We start from the raw sequence: 23761 nt of genomic DNA on the forward strand, positions 1-23761 counted from the left end.
GTAAAGGGAGAGATATGTACTGGCACTCTCCTTGTTAAACATGTAACTTTTTTTTTTCTTTTTTTAAATTTGTTAAAACAAATATGCTATCTATTGCAGCCCACAAAATTCACCAGATACCCTTAAAATCATACGAGAAAAAAATATCCCCAGGTAGGTAGGTATTTTCTTGAACCTCTCAAATTCTTGAGTGGTCAGCAATTGAACAGTAATACCTTGTCATCTGTATAATTTCTTGATTAAGTTGGAATCTCACCCTATAAAGTGACTTATATGTCCAATATGATAACACAATTTTCAAAAAGATACTTACAACCTGCTACTATTTAACAAAAGCAGACAAACTGCTATAATATCTACATACATTAAATTAGTCACTTTACCTTAAACTTGGCATCTCTTCTGCTTATTGGACACAAAAGAAGGTGGAGTTCGAAGCTCTAAACTAGTTAATAGAGAAGGATGACACCAATGTGGTTGTTGGTGATAAGGAAGCTGATATATGAGGTTTCTTTTCTGTGAAATATGACATCAATGGTGGTGGTTCTTCGGCATCAGCTCATTTTTCAACTCTTACTAGGAACTGATCTATATTTTGTTGGATAATGTTCCTTCTCTTGTCAAAAATTGTCCTATAGGGAAGGAACAAATCTTCAACACCATTAGATACTTTTGAAAAATGTTTGGTCATAGGATCCTGGTACACTCAATTATTGAGAGACAATTTAACAAATAATGAAAAGTATGCTGCATTTCGTTAAGCTTGAATTTCCTTAGGTCTGGGTCAGGGAAACTTTTGTCCATTTTCTCTTACTCCTTTTACTCCAACAATGCTTGTTAGTTAGTGGTTGCTTGTGAGCATCAGTCAACTCTTCAAAATCTTTTTCTAACCCAATCTCAAATTCCCTACTGAGGGATAACCAATTCTTTGATATATCTTGTAACGATACATCAAAACCTTTGAAATCATGAACAAATTTTAGGTGCAGTTTCTTCTACACACCATTCACTGCTGTTTGAGTAATTTTGGTCTAGGAAGCACTGATGTTTAATACTACCTGATAAATATTGTAGGCCTTCTATAAAATTCTGAATGTTCATTCAGTCATCTTCCAACGTAGCATCAACTGCCTGATGTAAGGTAAGTCGTAGATAGTACCGCTTGACTAGAGTTGTAATACTTTGTTCCACAGGGTAAATGAGAGACGTAGTATTTGGTTGCAAAACACAACATTCACATTTGGGTTCAGGTCATTTAGATAGCTGAGATGTTTAGGTGCATTATCTAAGATTAACATAACTTTAATAAGAAGTTTCTTTTCCTCGCAATATTCCTTAAATTCTGACATAAAGAGCCAGTTAACCAGTTTTCAAAAACTACAAGAAACTATTGAGCATGAGTAGGTCCAGTAGGTCGCCAGGTAGGGATGTTTCTAATGGGCACCACAAGAGGCCTGGATTTATCAGGTCTGCTTTGGAGGCATAACAACATTTTGAAATCCAGTGATGAAAAAATTATTTGAAGCGATAAATTGATCAACAAACTTGGTAAATCGTGAAATACTGAAGTAAAAGCTTAGTGACTTATTATATTTTCATTAAATTACACTATACCTGAATTTTGACCAGCCTGACTTTTGTACATTTGCAACAAATGCAACAGTCTTCTAAAACAGATACATGTAAGAAAAATATTTCTAGGAATTAGCTCTACAAATGAGAAAAAAGATACATTTGTATTTAAGGATGAATAAATACACCAAAATTCCACTTTGTAAATGTACCACAGTATTGTATACTGTATAGGATATCACTCTCAAGACTTGAATGTTTCATAAATTTTACACTGTTCTCTAAATATTGCATCAGCCAATTCATGCTTAATTTTCAATGTTCACGTCACATGTCTGTGTTGTGAAAGCTCTCTGGCCTAAGACTTTTTCAATCATTGTAAGCGAAGTTATCCATAAACGATTTGACATAATACCATCCAGAGCTTTCTCTGAAGGTAAACATGGTACACAGTTATTGACGTATATACCTCCATATCTTGAAATATCGTTGCTTGCTGCACAGTAGATTACTGAAGCACATGCCTGTTGCTGTGAAAAAAAAGGATAAATTTTCTGTACAGTACTTAGCTTTCTAGCATTTTAAAAGAAACATTAAGAAACAATAAAAACAATATTATCATCATTAATGCTACTTTAAAGAAAAGTTAAGTTCAACCTATCAAATCTTCCTAGCTTGAGAATAAAAGTTATTCTACCATATAAAAATCTATTACAAAGCTTTTTGTTTCATATATAAAAGCCATAGGTTAGCCAATTAGGGAGCATCAATCAATGAGGTCAATTCCCCAATTTAACTACAGTACATTCATAATTTGTAGATGAATATTACGTACTGTAATTGACCCCTTTTGAGTTGTCAAATTTTCTATCAACAACTAAAGAAGAACCGTTTGTTTGTTTGCTCTATTCATTATTATATCAAACAATGTCAACAGTCATCTGAAACAGGTAAAACAATGTTACTCTTTCTAGTAAGATGGGGTTTAAAGAGAGGAGAGATACGTATAAAGGATCATAACCCTTTTTCTCCTCAAAATTCTACAGTAAGGTGAAATGTATAAAATTAAGGTAGTGAAGACTGATATAATTATGTGACCAAGGTGCACAGTTATAAATACTGTATGTGGTTAATAAGACTGGGAATATCAGTAAATTCACTGTTTGGCAGCATACAGTCCATATATAGTTAGCACCATTATGTCAACTGGTGAGCACCAAGTAATTAAGAAAAATAACTCATTACATAGTCAGCATGTCATGATGGTTGAGGGGTGGAATGACAAGGATGTCTAGGTACATCAAGTGGTTCAGAGACACATATGCGGGAGCAAGGCACTATGACCTACGGCGATGAAGATTGTGGGAAAATCGGGTAAAGTTAGTGGTAGGAGCGTGGAATCCACAAAGCCACAATACTACATCCCATTGACTGGATGACATATAGCATTGCAGCTAACTCTTGAAATTGCATTTGGTCAAGTGAGGACTGGTCTGGTTTTGGATACTTAAATGGTATCCAACTGCAAGTGGTGGTAGGTGCTTAGAGTGCTTTGACCAATGCTCGGCCCCTCTCATGTGCCAACTATGCACAGCTTCTTCCCGAGCTGCCATGAATTCATGACATGTAGGGGGTGAGAGAGATATCAGCCATGGGAAATATTGGAATGAAGACTCGGATTGGATGGCTAAATATGACAAATTTGGAAGTAATCTGTATTTTTCATGACAATACAAACCTGAGTTCTTTACATAAGAGAAGATAACAGTGCAAGCTGGAACATGGCTATAAAAACTATTAAAGAGGTGTCAAAAATCGTATCGGTTGTTACCAGTGGGTAGCTGGGAAGCACAGTCCTCCCACTCACTCGCTACAACTCCAATTTGACTGCAGACAGGACCTCTGGGGGTAGGTAATGATGGGTAACATTTGTGTAAAGATCTCAAGCTTGTATAGATAGAAAAAATACAAATTACTTCCAACTCTGTCATTTGTACAGACACAAATATAAAACCTCGTTCTTTACATAGGAGACTCACCCTATGGTGAATGGATGTATTCTTTTCAACTGGCTGGAATGATTTTACCCAGGATAGCTTCATCTGAGCATGGAAATGCGTGATATTAGCATCTCAACCCCTTGTGAACCAGTGGCTTGACACTGCCAGGATGTTGACAGCCTGTGGAAAGTGAGTGTAAGAATATCATTGTGTCACCGTCTAGGCAAAATATAAGCATTAGGTTTGTAAATATACACACTGCGATTTACCCAGACCCCATCTCACACTCTTAAGGATCATGGGGGACATAACAAGATATATAAACAAATACACTGACTACAAGCTAAATGGGGCTTACCAGAAGTTAACAAGTTCCAGCTAAAAGGAAAAACATATGCTGTACCCCAAAAGAGGGGAAGATGAAGAAAAGAAAAGGCCAGCCATTCTTTCCATTAAACCTGTTGTGGCTTGATTGGTAATGTCTCTGCCTGGTATTTGCCAGACGGGAGTTCGAGTCCAGCTCAGACTCGTTAGTGCCTTTAGTGTCTGCAACCTTACCATCTTTGAGAGCTAAGGTTGGGGGGGGAGCCTATAGGTATATCTGTTGAGTCATCAGCAGCCATTGCCTGGCCCTCCTGGACTTAGCTTGGGCACTGATCATATAATATATGGTTAGTCTCTAGGGTATTGTTCTACTTGCTAGGGCAATGTCAATGTCCCTTACCTCTGCCATTCATGAGCAATCTTTAAACCTTTAGAATTGTAACCACAGTCCTTGAACAACTGATAATAATCCTATGAGGAAGCAAAGGTAGCTATAACACTTGCTAAGCAGCTACCACAGGGCCTAGAGAAAATGTATCTTCTTCAGCGTAAAGAAAGGTAGATATTTTTTTGGAGCATTTTACAGAGATTAGTTTTTCTTAGGTCTTTTTTTTTTATATAAAGATGTAGACTTGGATTTGGATAATTTCTTAATTTGTAAAGGGGAAATAAGATATTATTTGGTGTAGATAAATAAAAAGCTTTATAAAATTTCACTTTCATGAAGTTTATTATATTATGAAACTTCAAAGGTCAATATCACATTCTAGTTGAAATTTCTTTATAATTTCTTAATGGTTTTATAACATGCTTGGCCATTACCTTTGTTCTATATGATAAGGTCCCACTGACATAACAGATTTGTAACATCCTAGGGTATCTTACAATACAATCTGACAGAATTTCCTGAATGACATATAGTATTGCAGCTAAGTCTTGAAATTGCATGACAGGTTTTAGGGTCAAGCTGACCTAGATTTGTAGCTTGTTAGTGATAACATATAATGATTCTAAGAATTGGGCACAAGAAAATTAACCTTATATATTTTGGAATGTAGCCTTAATTTGATCATTAAAATACTATTTACGAATAAAACGTTTGTGATAGAGATGGGAAAATAAAAAGATGGTGGTATTCTTAAAAAGAATGCCTCAGATCTTGGAAGTTCCTTTTATCTTTTTATACTTTATCTTTATGGAAATTTTCTTGAATTAACCTATTGGCAGTGGATTTTGATAGATAATGGTTATGGATAACATTTGCTTTCCAATGGAGTGTTTTGGTTGGGAAAGATTTATTATTAGATTTTATTCATTACCTTGACAACCATCAGAGGTAAGTTATGGGAGTGTTTGGATACCAGGTTGAGTCAGGTTTCAGATTTTAAGAATATAGTTTTGTGATTACCAACTTCCAACCACCACATTGAGATAGTATGGCAGTCAGCAACGTAACCCATTGGTAATATTAAGTTAAAAAAAGGATTTTAATAAAACTTATTATTTTGATACTAACCACCAAGTCACATTATGTCCATCTCTCTTACCCACTTCAAGTGGGTTTATGTCTTTGCCCAGAAGTCTATGTTGCCTTCAATATTGTGAGAACCAGGAAGTAAGGGGAGGTCCTGAACCAATAAGCCAGGTTTCAGGCCAGAAAACTCACGCAAAATTTCTACGCTGGATAGTTCCAGGAGGGAAGGGTGTAAGGCATGGAAAGAAATAAATATATTTTTGGTCTTGAAGTCAAAAAGCTTACGTTAGCCATATGACCTAGAGGTAAGTATCACAGCAAAAAATTTTATCACTAGAATTCTGTTTTTCTTGGGATATATTTTCAAAGTTACAAGAGCTCCCAGGGCATATAATGAATGCTTTTACTCCTCTATACTTTACTACTGTTAATATTCTTCAATAAGAATTCCAGCACAAGAAAATAACAAATATCTTACCATGGATTTAGTAAAAGGACGTACTACTGCATGCAGTATTCGTATTGCTAACCAATGACGGGTAAGGTAAGTAGACAATGCATTTCCAGGGTGGACTCCATAGCAATTGATCCCTTTCTCACCTGAAACAGTGCAAAAACCATGAGTAAATAATATGGAAAAACTGTAAATTCAAGTTAAATAAAGTACCCTCAAATAGTACTGCATATAAATCTATTTCTATGGAGCTTTTTGGAAAAACATGTTTCCTTATTGTATCAAAAAACAGTAACTCATAAAAAAATCACCTTTTAATGATATTGCTTGGTGGTTTTACCAGTTTCTCATGTCTATGCTATTGTGACTACAGAATAGTTTGCGGACGGTGGCCAGAGGTAGCATCCAAACTGCCTAGTGTCCGAATGCCAACCACAACCAAACATTCACTACACAAAAAAAAAAAAATATACAACAGTGGAATACCCAAAAATCTAGGTAACAGGTCAAGAGAACGGAGCACTGGGCACCACCTCTTGATTTATACTGGGCAAGGGGACCCAGCTAGAACCTTACTTCCTCCTTTTATTTATCCTGCCTTAAACTTGCAGGATATAAGTAAAATAACAGAACATTACGTGAAAGGAAAACATTATATTTTTTTTAAATCTGACAACAGGATATAGTGTGGGAGAAAAAAAATATGATAAATAACTTATTAGAAAGATTAAAAAATAAAAACTTCTACTATGAAAAAAAACAGTGGCTGAGAAGGGAACACAATGGTGAAAGGTTCTGGAATGAAATTGTCTTAAAAAAAACAAGCAAAAATTATTCATTTGTAAATGAAAAAAAAAATCTATATCATTCCAGATAATTTCCTAACGCTATACTACTTACATCTACATGTTTTAGTACATGATAAACGTAACCGTGTGTATTGCCTGGGTGGTCCAATTACCTTCACAACAACTCTAATCAACCAATTAAAACGGATTTTGAAGCAAAGCGAAAAATCAATTTTTGGGTGAGATGGCCATGTCGTCCTGATGGAAGGTTCCTTTAGGCAGCTTTCTAAGGGATATTTAGCTACACTGATACTCCCAGAGAATTGACCACAGGTCTCCAGAATTCTAACTCCTGGCGCGAGCATCCTTAAAAATTTTCTTAAGGATATCGCATAATATCAGGGGACGTATTTCTTGATACGAAACATGGCAATCTTCACCCCGAATAAAGTTTTCGCTCTGAAGAGGAAGAGTGGCGAAATTGAAGGGGAGCCGTCATCAAGGTTACCCGGTGGATCCCCTTCCTGTACTACTAAAGTGCCCAACATGGCAACCCATTCCTTGTTGCAATTAAACATGGATGGCTACAGATAGAGTAGTATCGGGTAGGGATTGTTACGTATGTACACTCCTTTTCTTAGAAAAGAAGGGCGGGTCCATCAGGACGACATAGCCATCTCACCCAAAAATAGATTTTTCACTTTGCTTCAAAATCCGTTTTTTAGGCTCAAGCCATGTCGTCCTGATGGAAGCTTACCAGAGAATTACTTGAAAGTACTATATCTGTGGGTTTGTATACGTGCCTTAACCTGGGGTCAGCTTCTATATGGTCACCCAGACCACCTAATATATGATGGTACCGTTATTCGTCATATCCGCTAAGCATGGAACAATCTTAGGGCTTCCTGCCCCTGCAGGGAAATTGTCAACTTTGACTATAGAAGTGAAAAGGTTTGTATATGTATCGGAACAAATGTAATTATCTTACTATAATTATGTTCACTTGTATTGACACCTTCAAGCGTTTACCTTATTTTGAGGAAAGTAAGTAAGAAACTGTAATTTTATTCAGCTACTTTTGGGGCGAATAAGACGCAAATAGATTTTCTTCATTTATTTGTAGAGACAACATAAATGTAACAACTAATGTATTAAAATAGAATCATATACTGTACAGCCAACATTCTAAAGGTACATACAGTATATATATATTTATCACCTGTAAGGGAAGTAATATATTAGTACACATAGTCACTCAAAATCATTGTAAAATTATTAAGATAATTTCACTGTAAATGTTGGATGAATTTCAACACTGTGTATAAGTGTACACATGGCACTGGTGTTATTGGTTTGATTCTACACCTATAAAGAACAGTCCTAGGGGCACCAGGGTGATCCTTAATAAAAAGTGTTACACTGAAAGGTGTTAATATCTTTTCACCCAAACTGTAAAAAGTCTCAAACAGTACACTGTTCATCGCAGCACTAGACGACAGGTTTTACAACACTACCTGCCGCCACCACAAAGTGTTTTAGCTCGTGCACTTGCTTCGCATAATGTTTATAGAAGACTCTAGAGGATTTCCAACCCGTGTATGAGCGGAGTTTCTCAAAGTCCACATGCTGAAAAAAGTTCAGCGAGGAAGCAATCTTTCTCAAATCATGACCTGTAGGTGTACTGTCAGGACCCGCTCTGCAAATGAAGTAGATGAGCTTCGCCCTCAGTTGTTTCAGGGATAAGTTTGATCCTGAGGTTTCGCCTTTGAAGAGCTGTCCTCCCTTGAAGTCTGAAGTTCTTCGAAGATGGACATTTAGACACTCTACTGGACATAGAGAGACATCTTTCTTTAGAGGGCAAATTCTCCAGGGACCCCACATTTTGGTGGGTAGCTCGTTTTTGGCGAGAAAGGTAGGATCGGGAAAAAGATTCAGTTCTCCCACTTCTGTGAACTGAATATGGCCCTCGTCTCTTGATAGGGCTAGTATTTCACTAACTCTAGCCCCTGAGGCTATAGCGAACAAAAATATCACTTTTTGTGTTAGATCCTTTAGAGAGCAATTTTCGTTGTTCAAGTTCGAAGCGTAGTGCAAGACTTTGTTCAGAGACCATGAAATGGGCTTCGGAGGGGCTGCTGGTTTAAGTCTAGCGCATGCCTTCGGAATCTTGTTGAAGATTTCGTTCGACAGGTCCACCTGGAATGGGTATAGAAGAGGTCTAGTCAAAGCTGACTTACACGTAGTTATCGTAGTGGAAGCCAAGCCTTGCTCGTGAAGGTGGATGAAGAAGGACAGGCAGAAGTCTATCGAGATATCTGTTGGTTTTTTGGCTTTGAAAAAAGCGACCCACTTCTTCCAAGACGATTCATATTGTCTTCTGGTTGACTTTGACTTGTATTCTTCTAAAAAGTCGATACTGTCTTTCAAGATCCCAAATCTTTTCTTGACTGCTAAGGCGAGAAAATCATGAGATGAAGGTTTTGGGTTCTCTGAGATGAAGCGAAGACAGTCGACTTCTGAACCAGTTGGGATAGAACTGGGTTTGGTAGAGGAAACAGCCTCAACTTCAGTTCTAACACCAGAGGGAACCAGGTGCTCTTGGGCCACTTGGAGGCCACCACTGCTGCTGTTCCCTTGAAGGATCTCAGCTTGTTGAGGACCTTCAGCAGGAGATTTGTTGGTGGGAACAGGTAGATGTGAATCCATCTGTTCCAATCGAGGGACATTGCCTCTGCCCGAGGGTCCTCGTACGGGGCTACATATCGAGGCAGTTTCTTGTTGTCGCTCGTTGCGAAGAGGTCGATCTGCAGTTCTGGGACTTTTTCCAAGATGAAGGAGAATGAGTCTGCATCTAGGGACCATTCTGACTCTATCGGCTTTAGCCTGGATAGAGCGTCCGCCGTCACATTGCGGAACCCTTGTAGGTGAACTGCCGATAAGTGCCATCTTTTCTTTCTTGCCAAGCGAAAGATGGCCAGCATCACGTGATTGATGTAGGGCGATCTCGAGCCTTGTCGGTTCAGACATCTCACTACCAATTCGCTGTCCAAGACCATCCTGATGTGGGCTAGTCTGTGAGGGGATAGCTTCTTCAACGTCAGAAGGACTGCCATGGCCTCCAGAATGTTGATGTGAAAGGTCTTGAACAGGGATGACCAGGTCCCTTGAGCTTTCCTTTGATGGGAATGACCTCCCCATCCTTCAGTCGAGGCATCCGTGTGGATGATTACCGATGGGGGAGGTGGTTGTAAGGGAACAGTCCTTGCTAGGTTCTTGACCTTCAACCACAGCTTGAGAAGCGATCGTAGTAAGGTCGGTACCAGTCTCTGTAGATCTCTTTGAGCGTTTGATGCGTATCTTCTCCAGACTCCTGACGCATCTTTCAGCTGTGCTCTTAACACTGGGTCTGTTACTGGTGCAAACTGGAGAGAGCCCAGTACTCTTTCCTGTTGACATCTTGAGATCCTGTTGGATTTCAGTAGTCTCTTGACAGAACCCGCGATCTCTCTCCTCTTCTTTGGTGGAATGGAGAGACGGTGTGACTGCAAGTTCCAATGGATTCCCAGCCTTTGAAACTCTTGACCTGGAGAAAGGTGAGACTTCTTGAAGTTGATCTTGAATCCAAGATGTTCCAGGAACTGGATCACTTTCTTGGATGCTTGCAGACAAGCAGTCTCGGATGCTGCCTACACCAGCCAGTTGTCCAGGTATGAGGCTACCTGAACGCCTTCTAGGCGTAGCTGTTGTACGACTGCGTACACAAGTTTTGTGAAGATCCTTGGGGCTATGTTTAGTCCGAAGGGCATGGCTCTGAAGACATACTTTGTCTTCTGTAACTTGAATCCTAGGTAGGAGGAGAGGGGGCGACTGACTGGAAGGTGCCAGTAAGCATCTGCCAGGTCTATTGAGACTGTGTACGCCCCTTTCGGTAACAGGGTCCTTATGTGTTGAAGGGTTAGCATCCTGAACTTGTTGTTCTCGATGAAATTGTTGAGTGGCGACAAGTCTAGAATGACTCTGAGTTTGTCCGAGTCCTTCTTGGGAACACAGAACAGCCTTCCCTGGAATTTGATGGACTTTGCTTTCCTTATAACCTTTTTGTTCAAGAGTTCTAAGGTATATTCTTCCAGTAAAGGGGTGGAGTATTGGAAGAACTGAGGAAAAGAAGGTGGAGATCTGTTCCATTTCCATCCTAGTCCATTCTTGATTAGGCTGTGGGCCCAGGGATCGAAGGTCCAACGATCCTGAAAGTGGAGGAGTCTCCCTCCTACCTGGAGCATCTCATTGCTTGGATGGTGTTGTCACCCTGACCACGTCCTCCCAGGGGTTTATCTTAACCTCTCTACCGTCTCTATAGCCATAGCTACATCCGAAAGAGGGAACAGAGAAGGGAAACTTACTAAGTCTGAGTTTCTCAGGGCTTACACGTCTGGGATGACAGTTATCTAGAGTATTTTGCTAAAACAGTCATGCATCTTTAGGATACAGTTAACCCCATATTTAAACATTCTGATGTAAAAGGAATTCTATGGCTTTAACCCTAGATCTGGATAATTCCTCAAATTACTTAAGGGTATGCTCTTCCCTTGAGTTTTATGTCACCGCAAAGCGGGATAGTGCTGTAGACCAGTAGTTTAGCCACGAGCTGGGCTGGATTGCAGGTATAGCTGCTACCTTCATGTTCACCATTTCAGGACCTGAAAACATGGAGGGGAGGTACAGCAACTCATACGGCACCGATGGTACCAGATTAGTAACATCAGCAACAATAGGGAGTGGACTCTGAAAGGTACCCGAGTTTACATAAAATCTTCTCTGGCACAATCCTGTGGGTCCAGGCTGACACTAGGGAGAAACCCCTTGTGAAAACCTGAGGTGTTGTTGACATGCCAAAGCACAGCAAATTGAACTAGTATTTCCTGTTGTCTCACTGATTCTCAAATACTTCCTTGATGACAGATGGACTGGTATCTGGAAGTATGCGTCCTTCAAATCCAGTGTGATCATGAAGTATTCTGGTCTGATTGCCTGTCTGATCATGTCTGCCTTCTCCCTCCTGAATGGAGTTTATTGTACAAATGTGTTCATGGCAGAGAGATCAATGACAGATCTCCAGCCTCCAGACGCCTTTTCTACAAGAAAGAATCAACTGTAGAAGACTGGGGACCTATTCAGGCCCTCTTGGAAAACATCCTTCTCCAGTCTGGACTTCGGCCCTGTGGGCCTGTTCCTTCACAGATCCCTTCATGTAAGAACTCAATGGATCTGGATGTTTGAGTCAAGGGAGGGAGAGATAGTGTGAACGGGACATGATAGCCTGAATGTATTACTGAGACCGTCCCAAGCCTCGATCTCATGTGTCAACCACCACTGACAGTGGCATTACAGGGATCCTCCCACCAGTGGACAAGTGGGAGGAATGCCCTCCCTAGCGGGCTCACCCAAGTCCGCTACTTCTTCGATATTTTCCTCCTCTAGAGCCCTTACTTCTTTTGGGCTGGTCTCCAGTAGGAAAGGGCCTCTTTGTGGCTATCCTGGGAGCCCCAAAACTTCTACTGCTCCCCTGTGGTCTAGTGAGAGGTGAACGCTGGGCTGGTGGTGCTTGAGCGTATGGCCTCACTGAATCCTGGTTGGTCTTTCTCCAACCCTCTGCCGCTCTCTCGATGTTGACGACATTAAAAAGTGATGGACCCTCCATGAATCAGGTTCGCAGTCTCATTACCTCTGTCTTGGGGACCCGTTTGTTGAGTTTCTCAATTACTGCATCTCGCCGCCTGATGACCAAGTTATCCCACAAGTCAACTACTTAGTGAACCAAGAACTCGAATGTCCTAGTACCCGAGAGTAGGAAAGTGGGCATGGAGTTTTAAGCTTGCTCTAGGGAGCCATCCTCAGTCGTGAACAGGTGTCCAACCAACCCTAGCCATAGGTCAAGCAAGGAAGTAGCTTGCATACTTCGTGACCGTTTCCATGTTAAGGGTGTCGCTCGCTGAGAAAAGCACCTGTAGGGTTGAAAGTCTCTGAAAAGGCATGCCCTTAGTCAGAGACACCATAGATGGATCCAAAGGTAATGCTGCAAGATTCTCCTCCATTACCTCATAAAACTTCCTCTGCTGAACGAAGGGCGGAGGGAGGAGTTTCGCTGATTTGCTAGACCATAGGGTAGGGACTGTGAACCTCCAGAAAACTGCGCGAAGGCCTTCTTCTTAAGACCCCTTCAACCCCCTCGACCAGGGCAGGAGTGCACTGGTTCTGGCGGGTTTCTGGGTAACAAATAGAAGGTCCAAGACCGTATCTTTACTTTCTGATGGTGCTAAGGAAGGACTGTCCGGCCCTCTGATGCAGGCCAGGACTTGCCAGAAAGCATGGACTGACTCTTTCGGCTGCTCCATTGAGATCTTGGGCTTGCTGCTCTCAGGGTCATGTCGTACTGTTCAGAGTCATTTTTGGGGTCTTCCACTCTCAAGCTCACACCCATAGGAGCTCAGGGTGGGCTGTCATGATCATCATAGCATCTAGAGGAGTCCCTCGACGTCAGGGGGAGCCCTTGTCTGCTGCCATCGTTGAATGAGATACTGGTACTTGATCTTGAGCTGGAGCAGCCATCCTCGAAGACCAGTTTTTTAGCACTGTCTTCAAGTCTTTTCACTCTTCAGGTCGCAGGAGTTTGGTGAGAAGGGAAGGTCTCTTCCAACCCTCCTTAGCTCTTGAACGGCTTGACGCACACATACAGGCTGAGATGTGCGAGTCCTGGGTTGGTTCTTCTTGTGAAGCTGGCTGGCTGGTTCGAACTATCTCGATTAGAGACAGCCTGCAGTCCTTGGTCAGAAAGATTTCCCACTTCGAACCCCTGCTGGTCCTGGGTTGAAAAGTGACACCTGGGGGAGGAGTTGGCTGTCTCTGTCTTTTCTTTGGCCAGAACTCTCGTAGTTAGTTCTAGTCTTGAGAAATCCTGGTGCAGTTTGTTGAACTCTATCAGTGGATTCCTTCCCTTCCGGATAGGCTAGAAGTCCCCAGCGGGATCCGTAGGGTGCTCGTGGCTGCGGGTACCTGATCCTTGCTTGACGGAGCTTGCGAGGTCCCTGTTACTGCTTGCTAAACGGCCTCAACCAGTGCCTGGAACCAGGGCATGTTCTTGTTGAACGATGGCTAGAGAAGGAACTAGACGAGTCAAACACCCTTTTCCTTGCTTCGCGGGGAAGCGACCACTCAGGAGAAGACCTAACCTGTGAACAGGATAGGTGTCCCTTGAGTGGAGAAGGAGGTTGCATTGGACTTTGCACTCCCTCCACCGGCTAAGCTAACTCAAAACAAAGGAGTGCGCCGTCGTTAGCTTGCTGAGGGTCGGCCTCAAGACGCCTTTTGAAAGACGGTGCAGATGATGGTGCTGAGACAGGTCAGGACACTAGCGATTCCTCCAGTGCGAAAACTTCAGAATCCCTAAGAGGAAGACTGAAGTCAACCTCTGATGAAGCAGGTGTATGCTTCCTCTGTGCCCCTAACTGAATCAGTTATAGTTCCAGACCTTCCTTTCCTTCAACGGGGGAAGCGATCCCTAGGGATAGCCCCAGCTGGAGCAAGTCATCAACAGAGAAGGACTCCTATGAGGCGGAGGGCGGTGCCGCTTAATTAGGGGAAGCAACGGAATCCTCCCGTCCTAAAGGTTGTCCAGGTGTCAAAGTGTCACCGCTTCCACCCGATCGTTCCCTCTGGGAGACTGATTGAACAGAAGCTTTGGGCAGAGATCGAGAGGCCGAAGAAGGAAGATGAGGTTCCTTTGCTTTCAAGGATATTCCCGAAAGTGAGAATCCCACTTGAACTTCTTCTTCGTCGTCTACCAAACATCTAACACAGGGAGGATGGCCACTCATGACATGCTGCACAGGTATCCTCCTGCGTACAACTGTGTCCTCTGCAGGCCGTGCACAGGGAGTGAGGGTCGGTCTCAACTAGAGACCTGAAGGGTGCAAATGCGTGCGCCCTTCAGGTCCAAGACAAGTCCACATTCCAACCTAAGACAGCAACACTGACACCTGAAAAGAAAAGATTAGTGTAAAGCTAGTCAAAGCTTGAGCGGTAGAGAGAGACTACGTCCGCTCTCGACCGAGCCAAAAGTAAACATGACGTGAGAACACAGGTGTATATATGAGCAGGGTAGCCGGTACTACCCACTACCCAACTCTAACTAGCAATGGGGTAGTTATACCTTGCTAAAATTCTTATGGCTAGTCTTACAACTTTGCAAAAAGTATATTCCCTAATAAAGAGCAAAAGGGTTTGTATTTAGTGTACAGAACAATGAAAATTTCAAAGTAAATCAAATGTTCTACCTATGGCCTATGGTATAAACAAGTAAACCTCATACACAGTAATAAAGTTTGCAGGGATTAGCTGTAACAATATTCACTATAAAACAATTGCAAGATATAGCAGTAAATTCATGATGGCTAAATGAATATCTATGAATAAATAAAGTTCATTAATTATTTTGCAACAATTAATGAGAACAAGTAATATTCACATGAGTAAATGATGGAACAGGTGTACAGAAAAGGTGGAAAAGCAATAAAACCCAGAAAAAGAAGCCTACAGCAAGTGGGCAACTCTCTCAGGTACATTAAGGGCAATTCCCTCAGGAAAATCAATTACAGCCATTAATGCAGTGCCTTAGATGATCGCGGTGGTAACAGCAGTAGGGGATTCAGCATTATGAAGCTTCATCTGTGGTGGATAACGGGGGAGGGTGGGCTGTGGCACCCTATCAGTACCAGCCGAACTCGGTTGAGTCCCCTTTTTTGTTTCATTAGTTTGATGTTGGCTACTCCCCAAAATTGGGGGAAGTGCCTTGGTATATGTATGATTAATGCAGTGAATTATAATCAATGATGGATTTTAGCCATCTTGTAATATGAGATATTCTTAACCTCTGGTTCATACAATATACTTTTTGCGCTCAGGCCATGTCGTCCTGATGGAAGTTCCTATAGGGTAGCTTCCTTGGGTATATTTGACTACGGTGATATTCCCAGAGAATTTACCTTAAGGTACCCAGAATTCTAACTCCTGGAGCGAATATCCCTCATTAAATTAACCAGGGATATCGCGTAATATCAGAGGACGTATTCTTGACATGCCACATAGCAATATGCACCTCAAACAGAATTAACACTTCGAAGGGGTCAAGTGGCAAGAAAACGAAAAACGAGAATGAAAGGAGAGCCGCTAGCAAGGCACCTCTCCTATCTCGCTTCGAATACGTGCATAGCGCCGCCGACGGCGCCATCTGTATTCATTTTTGCGTAGCTCAACAACACAGTGTTTTTCCCTGTGTTACTCGCTTATCTTGGATTATTTTCAACCTCATGATGCTTTCTCCAGCCTCTTCTGCCTCTGGAAAGTTGAGTATTATCTCTATTATGTATAAATGTAAGCTCTTGGTGATTTTAAGATAATTCGATAGTGATATTTTCGTTACAAGAGCTGTTGCCTACCGGAGGCGTCCTGGACGCGGTCGCTCGCCATGCATGAGTCATTTAGTTAGCCAGAGCGACGTTCCCGGTCATTATGATTTAATAATTTTAGCTATTTAGCTCTACATAGGAATTCTTTATATGATGCTATTAGTATTTCCGTTTCGGCGAATGATTTACCGATCCTAGCCTTCGCTAGGCTTCGTAGCCTAGACGATCGGCCCTAGTACTTCATGCATGATATTCAGATTTCCGAGTGTTTTAAATTTTATTGAAGCTTTAGGCAGTTTTATACATATAAGATATTGTTGATATTTCTTCCAAGATAGTATACGAGAGAGTTTCGGTGATCTAGGTAATCGATTCTCTTCGCGCCTAAGCTAGTTGCCTATGGGGCCCTAGTATACTTTCTCGCACTCCCCGGTTGCCCTTTTCTCCTCGGAGAATAAGCGCAATCCCTTTTCCCTCTGTTTAAGCCTTGGGCTTAACCCTAATGGTTTACTGTATCTGAATAAATATTTAGATATAACTATATTAGGGTGTTTCTGTTCTTTCCTGTTTCCAGTGAATCTGGCCTCAGGAGGGGGCAGGACATCAGAGTTTTTAGTCTGGGTCTGTTCTCTCCAGCATAGAGAATGAGATTCCTTTGCTAGGCCTAGGGCAGACACAGGAGGCTTAGCCTCCCTAGACCACTTTTGAAGGTTTCTGTACAAGATGATCCCTTCTTCTTGTGATCTAGCAGACTAGTCCAGTGTGGTTGTTCTCGGTTTGAAGGATAAGATCCTTCTTTTCCTGTGAATAACAACACCAAACCCTGTTTTAGTTCTGAGGGAGATGGCAAGTATTGCCGGCCTCCCTTCTAGGTTTCCTCCTATGCTAGGATGAGCTTTCTTGGCTGCGGGGTGATCTTTTACTAAAGCAGAGTTTGCAGGACCCTCTTCCCCCTTTCCCCCTCTTTCCTTAGAGATGGCCTAGCCATTACATCTCTGTCCGTCGTTCTACATCTGTATCTAGTGTAGGGTAAGATGTGGAGCTGACTCAGTCCCTTGCCGGCCGGCAAAGGCCTATATTCTGTAGTGTTCCCCAGACCTCCCTTGGTCTCACATCCATGTCTGTCTGTAGAGCCAGGTGGCATTGGATAGATGGAAGCCTGAATTTACATTCTCCCCTTCCTTATGTTCACTCTTTCTGGATGCCGGGCTGTGAGGCAGTGCCATCTCTTACCCTTACATCCATTCTGTTTCTCTTCTAGTGTTTGTACCCTAGCCCGACTGCCGGCCTGTGTGGCCGGCAGCCGGGCAGGTGGAAGTTCTCTGGTTCTTTTCCGCTGCCGGCCAGCATTGGTAGCATACCATTGCCGGCCGGCAATAGAAGCACACCATAAGATCTGCTGGCCGTCTCGTTTAGCGGCCGGCAGCCGAGTGCTATCAATTTTTAGTTGCCGGCCGGCACACACATTTGAACCAGCGCTCTTCCACCCAATAGTCTAAAGGTAGTATACTTTGGATCTAATTTAAGGTACGTGCCGGCCGGCACATTATATTATATACAATAGTTTACAGTATAGGATACAGTATACTGCATGGAGAAAACTATAGTATAGAATATATTTTTTTCCAACACTCTTGTGTTGTATTGTACAGCCTTTTGTGAAACCGTACAGATGAAGAAAGTGAGTTCTTTCTTAATTAACTATCCAGTATATTAAAATTACTTATTTTGGTGTGAGCTACACCTAATTTTCCTCTGGAAATACCTTAATGGTTACTCTAGAATAGGAATAACCATCAAAAATTTTATTATCTGGAAGGTTACAGCAATTGACTGGGCAGGAAATACAAGTGTGTGTCTTTCCTTCTTTCCTTTCTAGCTTAGTTACTTTAAGCTATGTATTCTTAACATTAGTTATCCGGTGATACGTTGTTCACTTGATACTCATGGAATTTTCTTCTCTTTACAGGAGGACCATCCGAAGTGTGGGAGTTTATTCTGCAACGTCCGCAGCAAGAACTTCGGCGGACATGATTTGTGTAGGAGGCACGCAGCATGCGCAGTCTCCAAAGGTGATCTGCGGTATTGGGACCCACAGGTATGTACTATTTGCACTAACCTGATTACCGAGGCATTTGACGCCCCTAAGTCGGCGGAGTCAAAGGACGCAGCGAGGGAGAAGCTTCGAACCTGGGTGAGGGCCTTCCAGAAGAATACTTCTGGTCCCTATCTTCCAGGCGAGAAGATGAAGGCTTACCTTTTCCCCAAGGCATCAGCGGATGCAGTGATTCCCCAGCCTCAAGCGGAGATACCGTTGGTTCAGATTCCAGTGGATTCTGAAGTCTCGGACGCCCTACAAGACATGCAACTGGACGATAGGATGTCTGAGGTGTCCGAGTACACTGAAAAAGACTTTCTGGCAGAAGACCAGGAAGAGGAGCTGACCCAGGCTCCGGACAATGAAGAGGAAGAATTCGACGAGGAGTCGGCTACCCTGGTTCAGGCCCCTGAACCTATTCCCTCAACATTGTCTGCTATCCCAGAGGATCTGGGAAGGACTCTTTCTTCCATCGTTGGAATGATCCAGCAGATGCAGAAAGAAAATAATGAGAAGGCAGCTGCAATGAAGTTGGAGATGCGAAGAATTGCAGCATCACGTGGGCCCCAGAAGAAGCTCAACGTGAAGGACCTTCCCTTGTGCTCGGATGCCAACCCTTGGAGGTTTGCCGAGCACATGCCTATGACGATGGGAAAGATCGTCATCTCGGAGAGATTGGGGTCAGTTCCCCCGAGGAGGTGGAATTCTGGCCCAGCAAGGAGTCGTACCCGGACTGCTATGTCCGCCTTAGGAAGGAACCAGCCTCAAAGGAAGACACGGAACCGAAGGAGGTCATAGTTTTGACCACGCTAAGGCTCAGGCCTTGCTGTCAAGCTCGCTGAAGGAGAGGGGCTTCACTAACTCTAAGGTACCCGCTTTGAGTAAGAAGCATCCTTCCTTTGTGGCCTCTCCTACTAGAGCCTTTCCCTTCATGGAAAAAGGGTTTAAGGCTGTTCTGAAAGCAGTTGAGGCAGGTAAACCATGCCCCTCCTTGGAGGACTGTAAACCTCTGTCCTTGGCCTTACCCATGGACCAGAAGGACTGGAAGGACGTCCATCTTACCTTCTCAGTCGGGAAGTTGGAGGCTGATATTGCCGGACGTCAGTTCGGTGAAGACCTCCCGAAGCTGTCCGATTTTATCTTGCGTAGGGAGCAGGAGACAAAAGAAAGACTTGCCGCCTCAATGTCTCTGCAAACGACTCTTGAGACAATGGCAAGTGACCCCAAGGCTCAGGAGATGTTTATGGTAGTCGCCAAGATATATCTGGCCACAGTGACAAAGGACCTTTACAGCTTCGTCAAAGCTAGGAGGGCTTGTAGGGAGTTCGTGTTCGCCTCGGCTGCGGTGAGACACGAGCCAAGGAAACTAATCTCCTCCTGCATTTGGGGCAAAGACCTCTACCTTAGTGAAGCGGTCAAGGAGGTAGTGGATAAGGCTGCCGCGGAAAATAGAAACCTTCTCCAGAAGTGGGGCCTATCCCTTAAACGAAAGTCTTCCCCGGATGAGGGTCCCCAACCAAAGAGGAAGACTAAGAAGCCTAGGCTACCCTCTCGGCCTGCTAAGCCGTACAGACAGCAATAGCAGCAACTTCCTTTGACCGCAGTGCCCCAGATGGTGGCACAAACCCCGACTACGTACCAGTGGGTACCCCAAGCCGTGACTACACAGTCTACGGCATTTAACCCAGCATTCGAAGGGCAGTCTACTACCTTTCAAGCAAGAGCTAGAGGATCAGCCAGAGGTTCGTCTAGACGCCCCTCAAGGGGAAGGGGGTTCAGGGGAGGTCGCGGTCAAGGAGGCAAGGCCTCAGGTCAACGGCAGCAAAAGTGAAATGCTTCCGGTAGGAGGGAGACTCCATCTTTTTCGGGATCGTTGGACCTTCGATCCCTGGGCCTACAGCCTAATCAAGAACGGACTGGGTTGGAGCTGGCACAGCACTCCACCTCCGTGCCCACGATTCTTCCAACACTCTACCCCCGTTCTGGAAGAATACATTCGAGAACTCTTGGAGAAAAGAGTAATCCGAAGGGTAAAGTCCATCAAGTTCCAAGGAAGGCTGTTTTGTGTTCCGAAGAAGGACTCAGAAAAACTCAGAGTCCTTCTGGACTTGTCGCCACTCAACAAGTTCATAGTGAACTGCAGTTCAAGATGCTAACACTGCAACACATAAGGACCTTACTACCCAAGCGGGCATTTACCGTCTCCATAGACTTGTCAGACGCTTATTGGCACATTCCAATCAGTCGTCAACTCTCCCCCTACCTAGGATTCAAGCTACAACGAAGACTCTACGCCTTAAGAGCCATGCCATTCGGGCTAAACAGCCCCAAGGATCTTCACAAAGCTGGCGAACGCAGCTCTCAAACAATTACGCCTAAAAGGAATCCAAGTAGTAGCCTACCTGAACGACTGGCTGGTGTGGGCAGCATCCAAGACAGAGTGCATGCAAGCTTTCCAACAGGTGATCCAGTTCCTGGAACATCTGGGCTTCAAGATCAACAGAAAAAAGTCTCGGCTTTCTCCATCTCAAAAGTTCCAGTGGCCGGGAATCCACTGGGACTTACTGTCACACCAACTTTCCATCCCCGTAAAGGAAGGAAATAGCAGGTTCTGTCAAGAGACTTCTGGATTCCGAAAGGATATCAAGACGCGAACAGGAGAGAGTGCTGGGCTCTCTCCAGTTTGCCTCAGTAACAGACCCAGTGCTAAGAGCACAGCTAAAGGATGCAACCGGAGTTTGGAGGAAATATGCATCAAACGCGCGAAGAGATCTGATAAGACCAGAGCCAAACAACTGAAGAAATCGGTACTTCTCCAGCTACCTCCCCCCCTCTATGACTATTCATACAGACGCCTCGAAGGAGGGATGGGGAGGTCATTCTCACCGGAAGAAGGCCAAAGGAACCTGGTCCAACCTATTCAAGAAATTTCACATAAACTTTCTGGAAGCCATGGCAGTACTTCTTACATTCAAGAAAGTCTCCCCTCGCCGCTCGATCCAGATAAGGTTGGTGGTAGACAGCGAGGTGATAGTGAGATGCCTGAATCGACAAGGATCGAGGTCACCTTCAATCAACTAAGTGATGTTGGCCATCTTCCGACTAGCGGAGAAGAGAAGATGGCACTTGTCAGCAGTTCACCTTCAAGGAGTCCGCAATGTGACGTCGGATGCTCTATCCAGGGTCACGCCGATAGAGTCAGAATGGTCCCTAGACGCAGGATCATTCTCCTTCATCTTGAGTCAAGTCTCAAAACTGCAGATACAGTAGACCTCTTTGCGACGAAAGACAACAAGAAGTTACCTCTCTACGTGTCCCCGTACGAGGATCCCCTAGCGGAAGCAGTGGACGCTATGTCCCTCGACTGGAACAGATGGTCCAGGATTTACCTGTTCCCTCCTCACAACCTTCTATTGAGGGTCCTTGACAAACTGAGATCTTTCAAGGGAAAAGCGGCAATAGTGGCTCACAAGTGGCCAAACAGCGTATGGTTCCCTCTGGCATTAGAACTACGGCTGAAGATTTTACCGCTTTCGGATCCAGTTTTGACCCAGCGAGTTCAGAAGTCGACTGTCTGCGCTTCATCACTGAAAACCCGAAACCTGCAGCTCATGATTTTCTCTCCCTAGCGGTGAGAAAGCGTTTCGGGATATCAAAAGACAGTATAGACTTTTTAGAGGAATATAAGTCGAAATCCACCAGAAGACAATATGAGTCATCATGGAGGAAGTGGGTGTCCTTTGTCAAGGCGAAGAAGCCACAAAAGATCTCGACGGACTTCTGCTTATCATTCTTCATCCACTTCCATGGTCAAGGCTTAGCAGCCAACACGATATCAACGTGTAAGTCCGCCTTGACTAGACCTATTTTATATGCCTTCCAGGTCGACCTCTCTAACGACATTTTTAATAAAATTCCAAAGGCCTGTGCTAGGCTCAGACCATCAGCACCTCCGAAACCCATTTCATGGTCTCTGGATAAGGTTCTTCAATTCGCTTCACTGATGAACAATGAGGAGTGTGCTTTAAAGGATTTGACCCAAAAAGTTATATTTCTGTTTGCACTCGCTTCGGGGGCTAGAGTTAGTGAAATAGTAGCCCTCTCGCGAGAGGAAGGTCGTGTTCAGTTCTTAGATGGGGGAAGACTGAACCTTTTTCCGGACCCGACGTTTCTTGCCAAGAACGAGCTACCCACCAACAGGTGGGGTCCCTGGAGAATTTGCCCTCTGAAAGAAGATGCATCTCTATGTCCAGTGGAATGCCTAAAGGTCTATCATCGTAGAACTTCAGACTTTATGGGAGGTCAGCTGTTTAGGGGAGAAACATCAGGCTCAAATTTATCTCTGAAACAACTAAGGGCGAAAATCACCTATTTTATTCGCAGAGCGGACCCAGACAGTACACCCGCAGGTCACGATCCGAGGAAAGTTGCCTCGTCCATAAATTTCTTTAATAATATGGATTTCGAACATCTTCGCTCATACACTGGCTGGAAGTCTTCCAGAGTATTCTTTAGACACTATGCGAAGCAAGTGGAGCAACTGAAGAGGTATGTGGTAGCAGTGGGTAGTGTCGTCAAACCTACTGTTTAACTCTGCGAGGAACAGTGAAATTAATTGGGACGATTAATTCTAGGGTGGGTGTGTAGTCACGGACTGTTCTACAGACTAAGTGTTAGGGCACTAAGGTGCCCACGTTGACTGTTCCATAATTGAAGGTGAACCTAGCATAAGTGCAGACACGTGTGCCAAGCGTTTCCAACGCCAGTGTGATTGAATAGTAAGACAGACTTTTATGATTTTAATATCTCAATATTAAAAGTGGCGCTTATGTTCTTTCTTTTCAGATAAACATTTTTTCTGCTTGCTATGATCCTTATGCTTATTTGTTGGTTATCCTCTTCTTATACTTGCATAATTGCTGATTAACCTGCTTTTTATTGATTGTCAATAAACTAGTTCTTGTGAACCTTGTGTCTCATTCGCCCGTGTCATTTTACTAGAAAATGGTTTTGCATTACTTAACTATGTATAACTTTAACATGAATAATCCTAATAGATAGTTCCTTTCTGCAAGCAAACTTTCATTGGTTTATGCTTTCCCCTAGTGGGGAGGACTTCATGCCCTATAGGAACGGTGGCGGATGTACAAATTTCTTCCTACCCGGATGTAAACCTTTGACCATTCCAATAATAGAACACGGAGCTTGTCGGTATTTCATATCGACACAGCGGTTCTTTTACAAAACTTTGCTTTACATAATATAGAGTGAGACCACTATATTGGCTTGTCTGTTATGCATAAATAGGTATAGGTACTCTTCGAGACTTTTCCAGAGTCTAATATGACTCTTCCCTGTAGGGGGCAGGAAGCACTAACATAGTCTATGTTTAGATGAAAAGATGTATGACGGTAACATCTTAGGTCTCTAGGTCTAGGCTGACCGGGAAATACCTTCTTGAGAGTACGGCACGTTTTGAGAATCCACAGATACAGTAATGCTCTGGTATAACTTCCATCAGGACGACATGGCCTGAGCCCCAAAAAACGGATTTTGAGCGAAGCGAAAAATCTATTTTTGGGTGAGATAG

The 23761-nt window shown here is 43.4% G+C and overlaps 1 protein-coding gene across 2 annotated transcripts in view; it reads right to left on the reverse strand.

Moving 5' to 3' along the window:
* Positions 1-763: 763 nt before the first annotated feature.
* Wwox (WW domain-containing oxidoreductase) overlaps positions 764-23761 on the reverse strand; it is a 111234-nt gene continuing 88236 nt past the window's right edge. For both annotated transcript variants that reach the window (XM_068363709.1, XM_068363710.1), the window contains exons 8-9: positions 5849-5970; positions 764-2102 (exon numbers count right to left, since the gene is read on the reverse strand). In XM_068363709.1, the coding sequence (XP_068219810.1) occupies positions 1881-2102; positions 5849-5970 (344 nt within the window). In that variant the 3' untranslated portion in view covers positions 764-1880. The remainder of the gene's footprint in view (positions 2103-5848; positions 5971-23761) is intronic.

The sequence above is a fragment of the Palaemon carinicauda genome, chromosome 40 (assembly GCF_036898095.1).
Source record: "Palaemon carinicauda isolate YSFRI2023 chromosome 40, ASM3689809v2, whole genome shotgun sequence".
Lineage (NCBI taxonomy): Eukaryota > Metazoa > Arthropoda > Malacostraca > Decapoda > Palaemonidae > Palaemon > Palaemon carinicauda.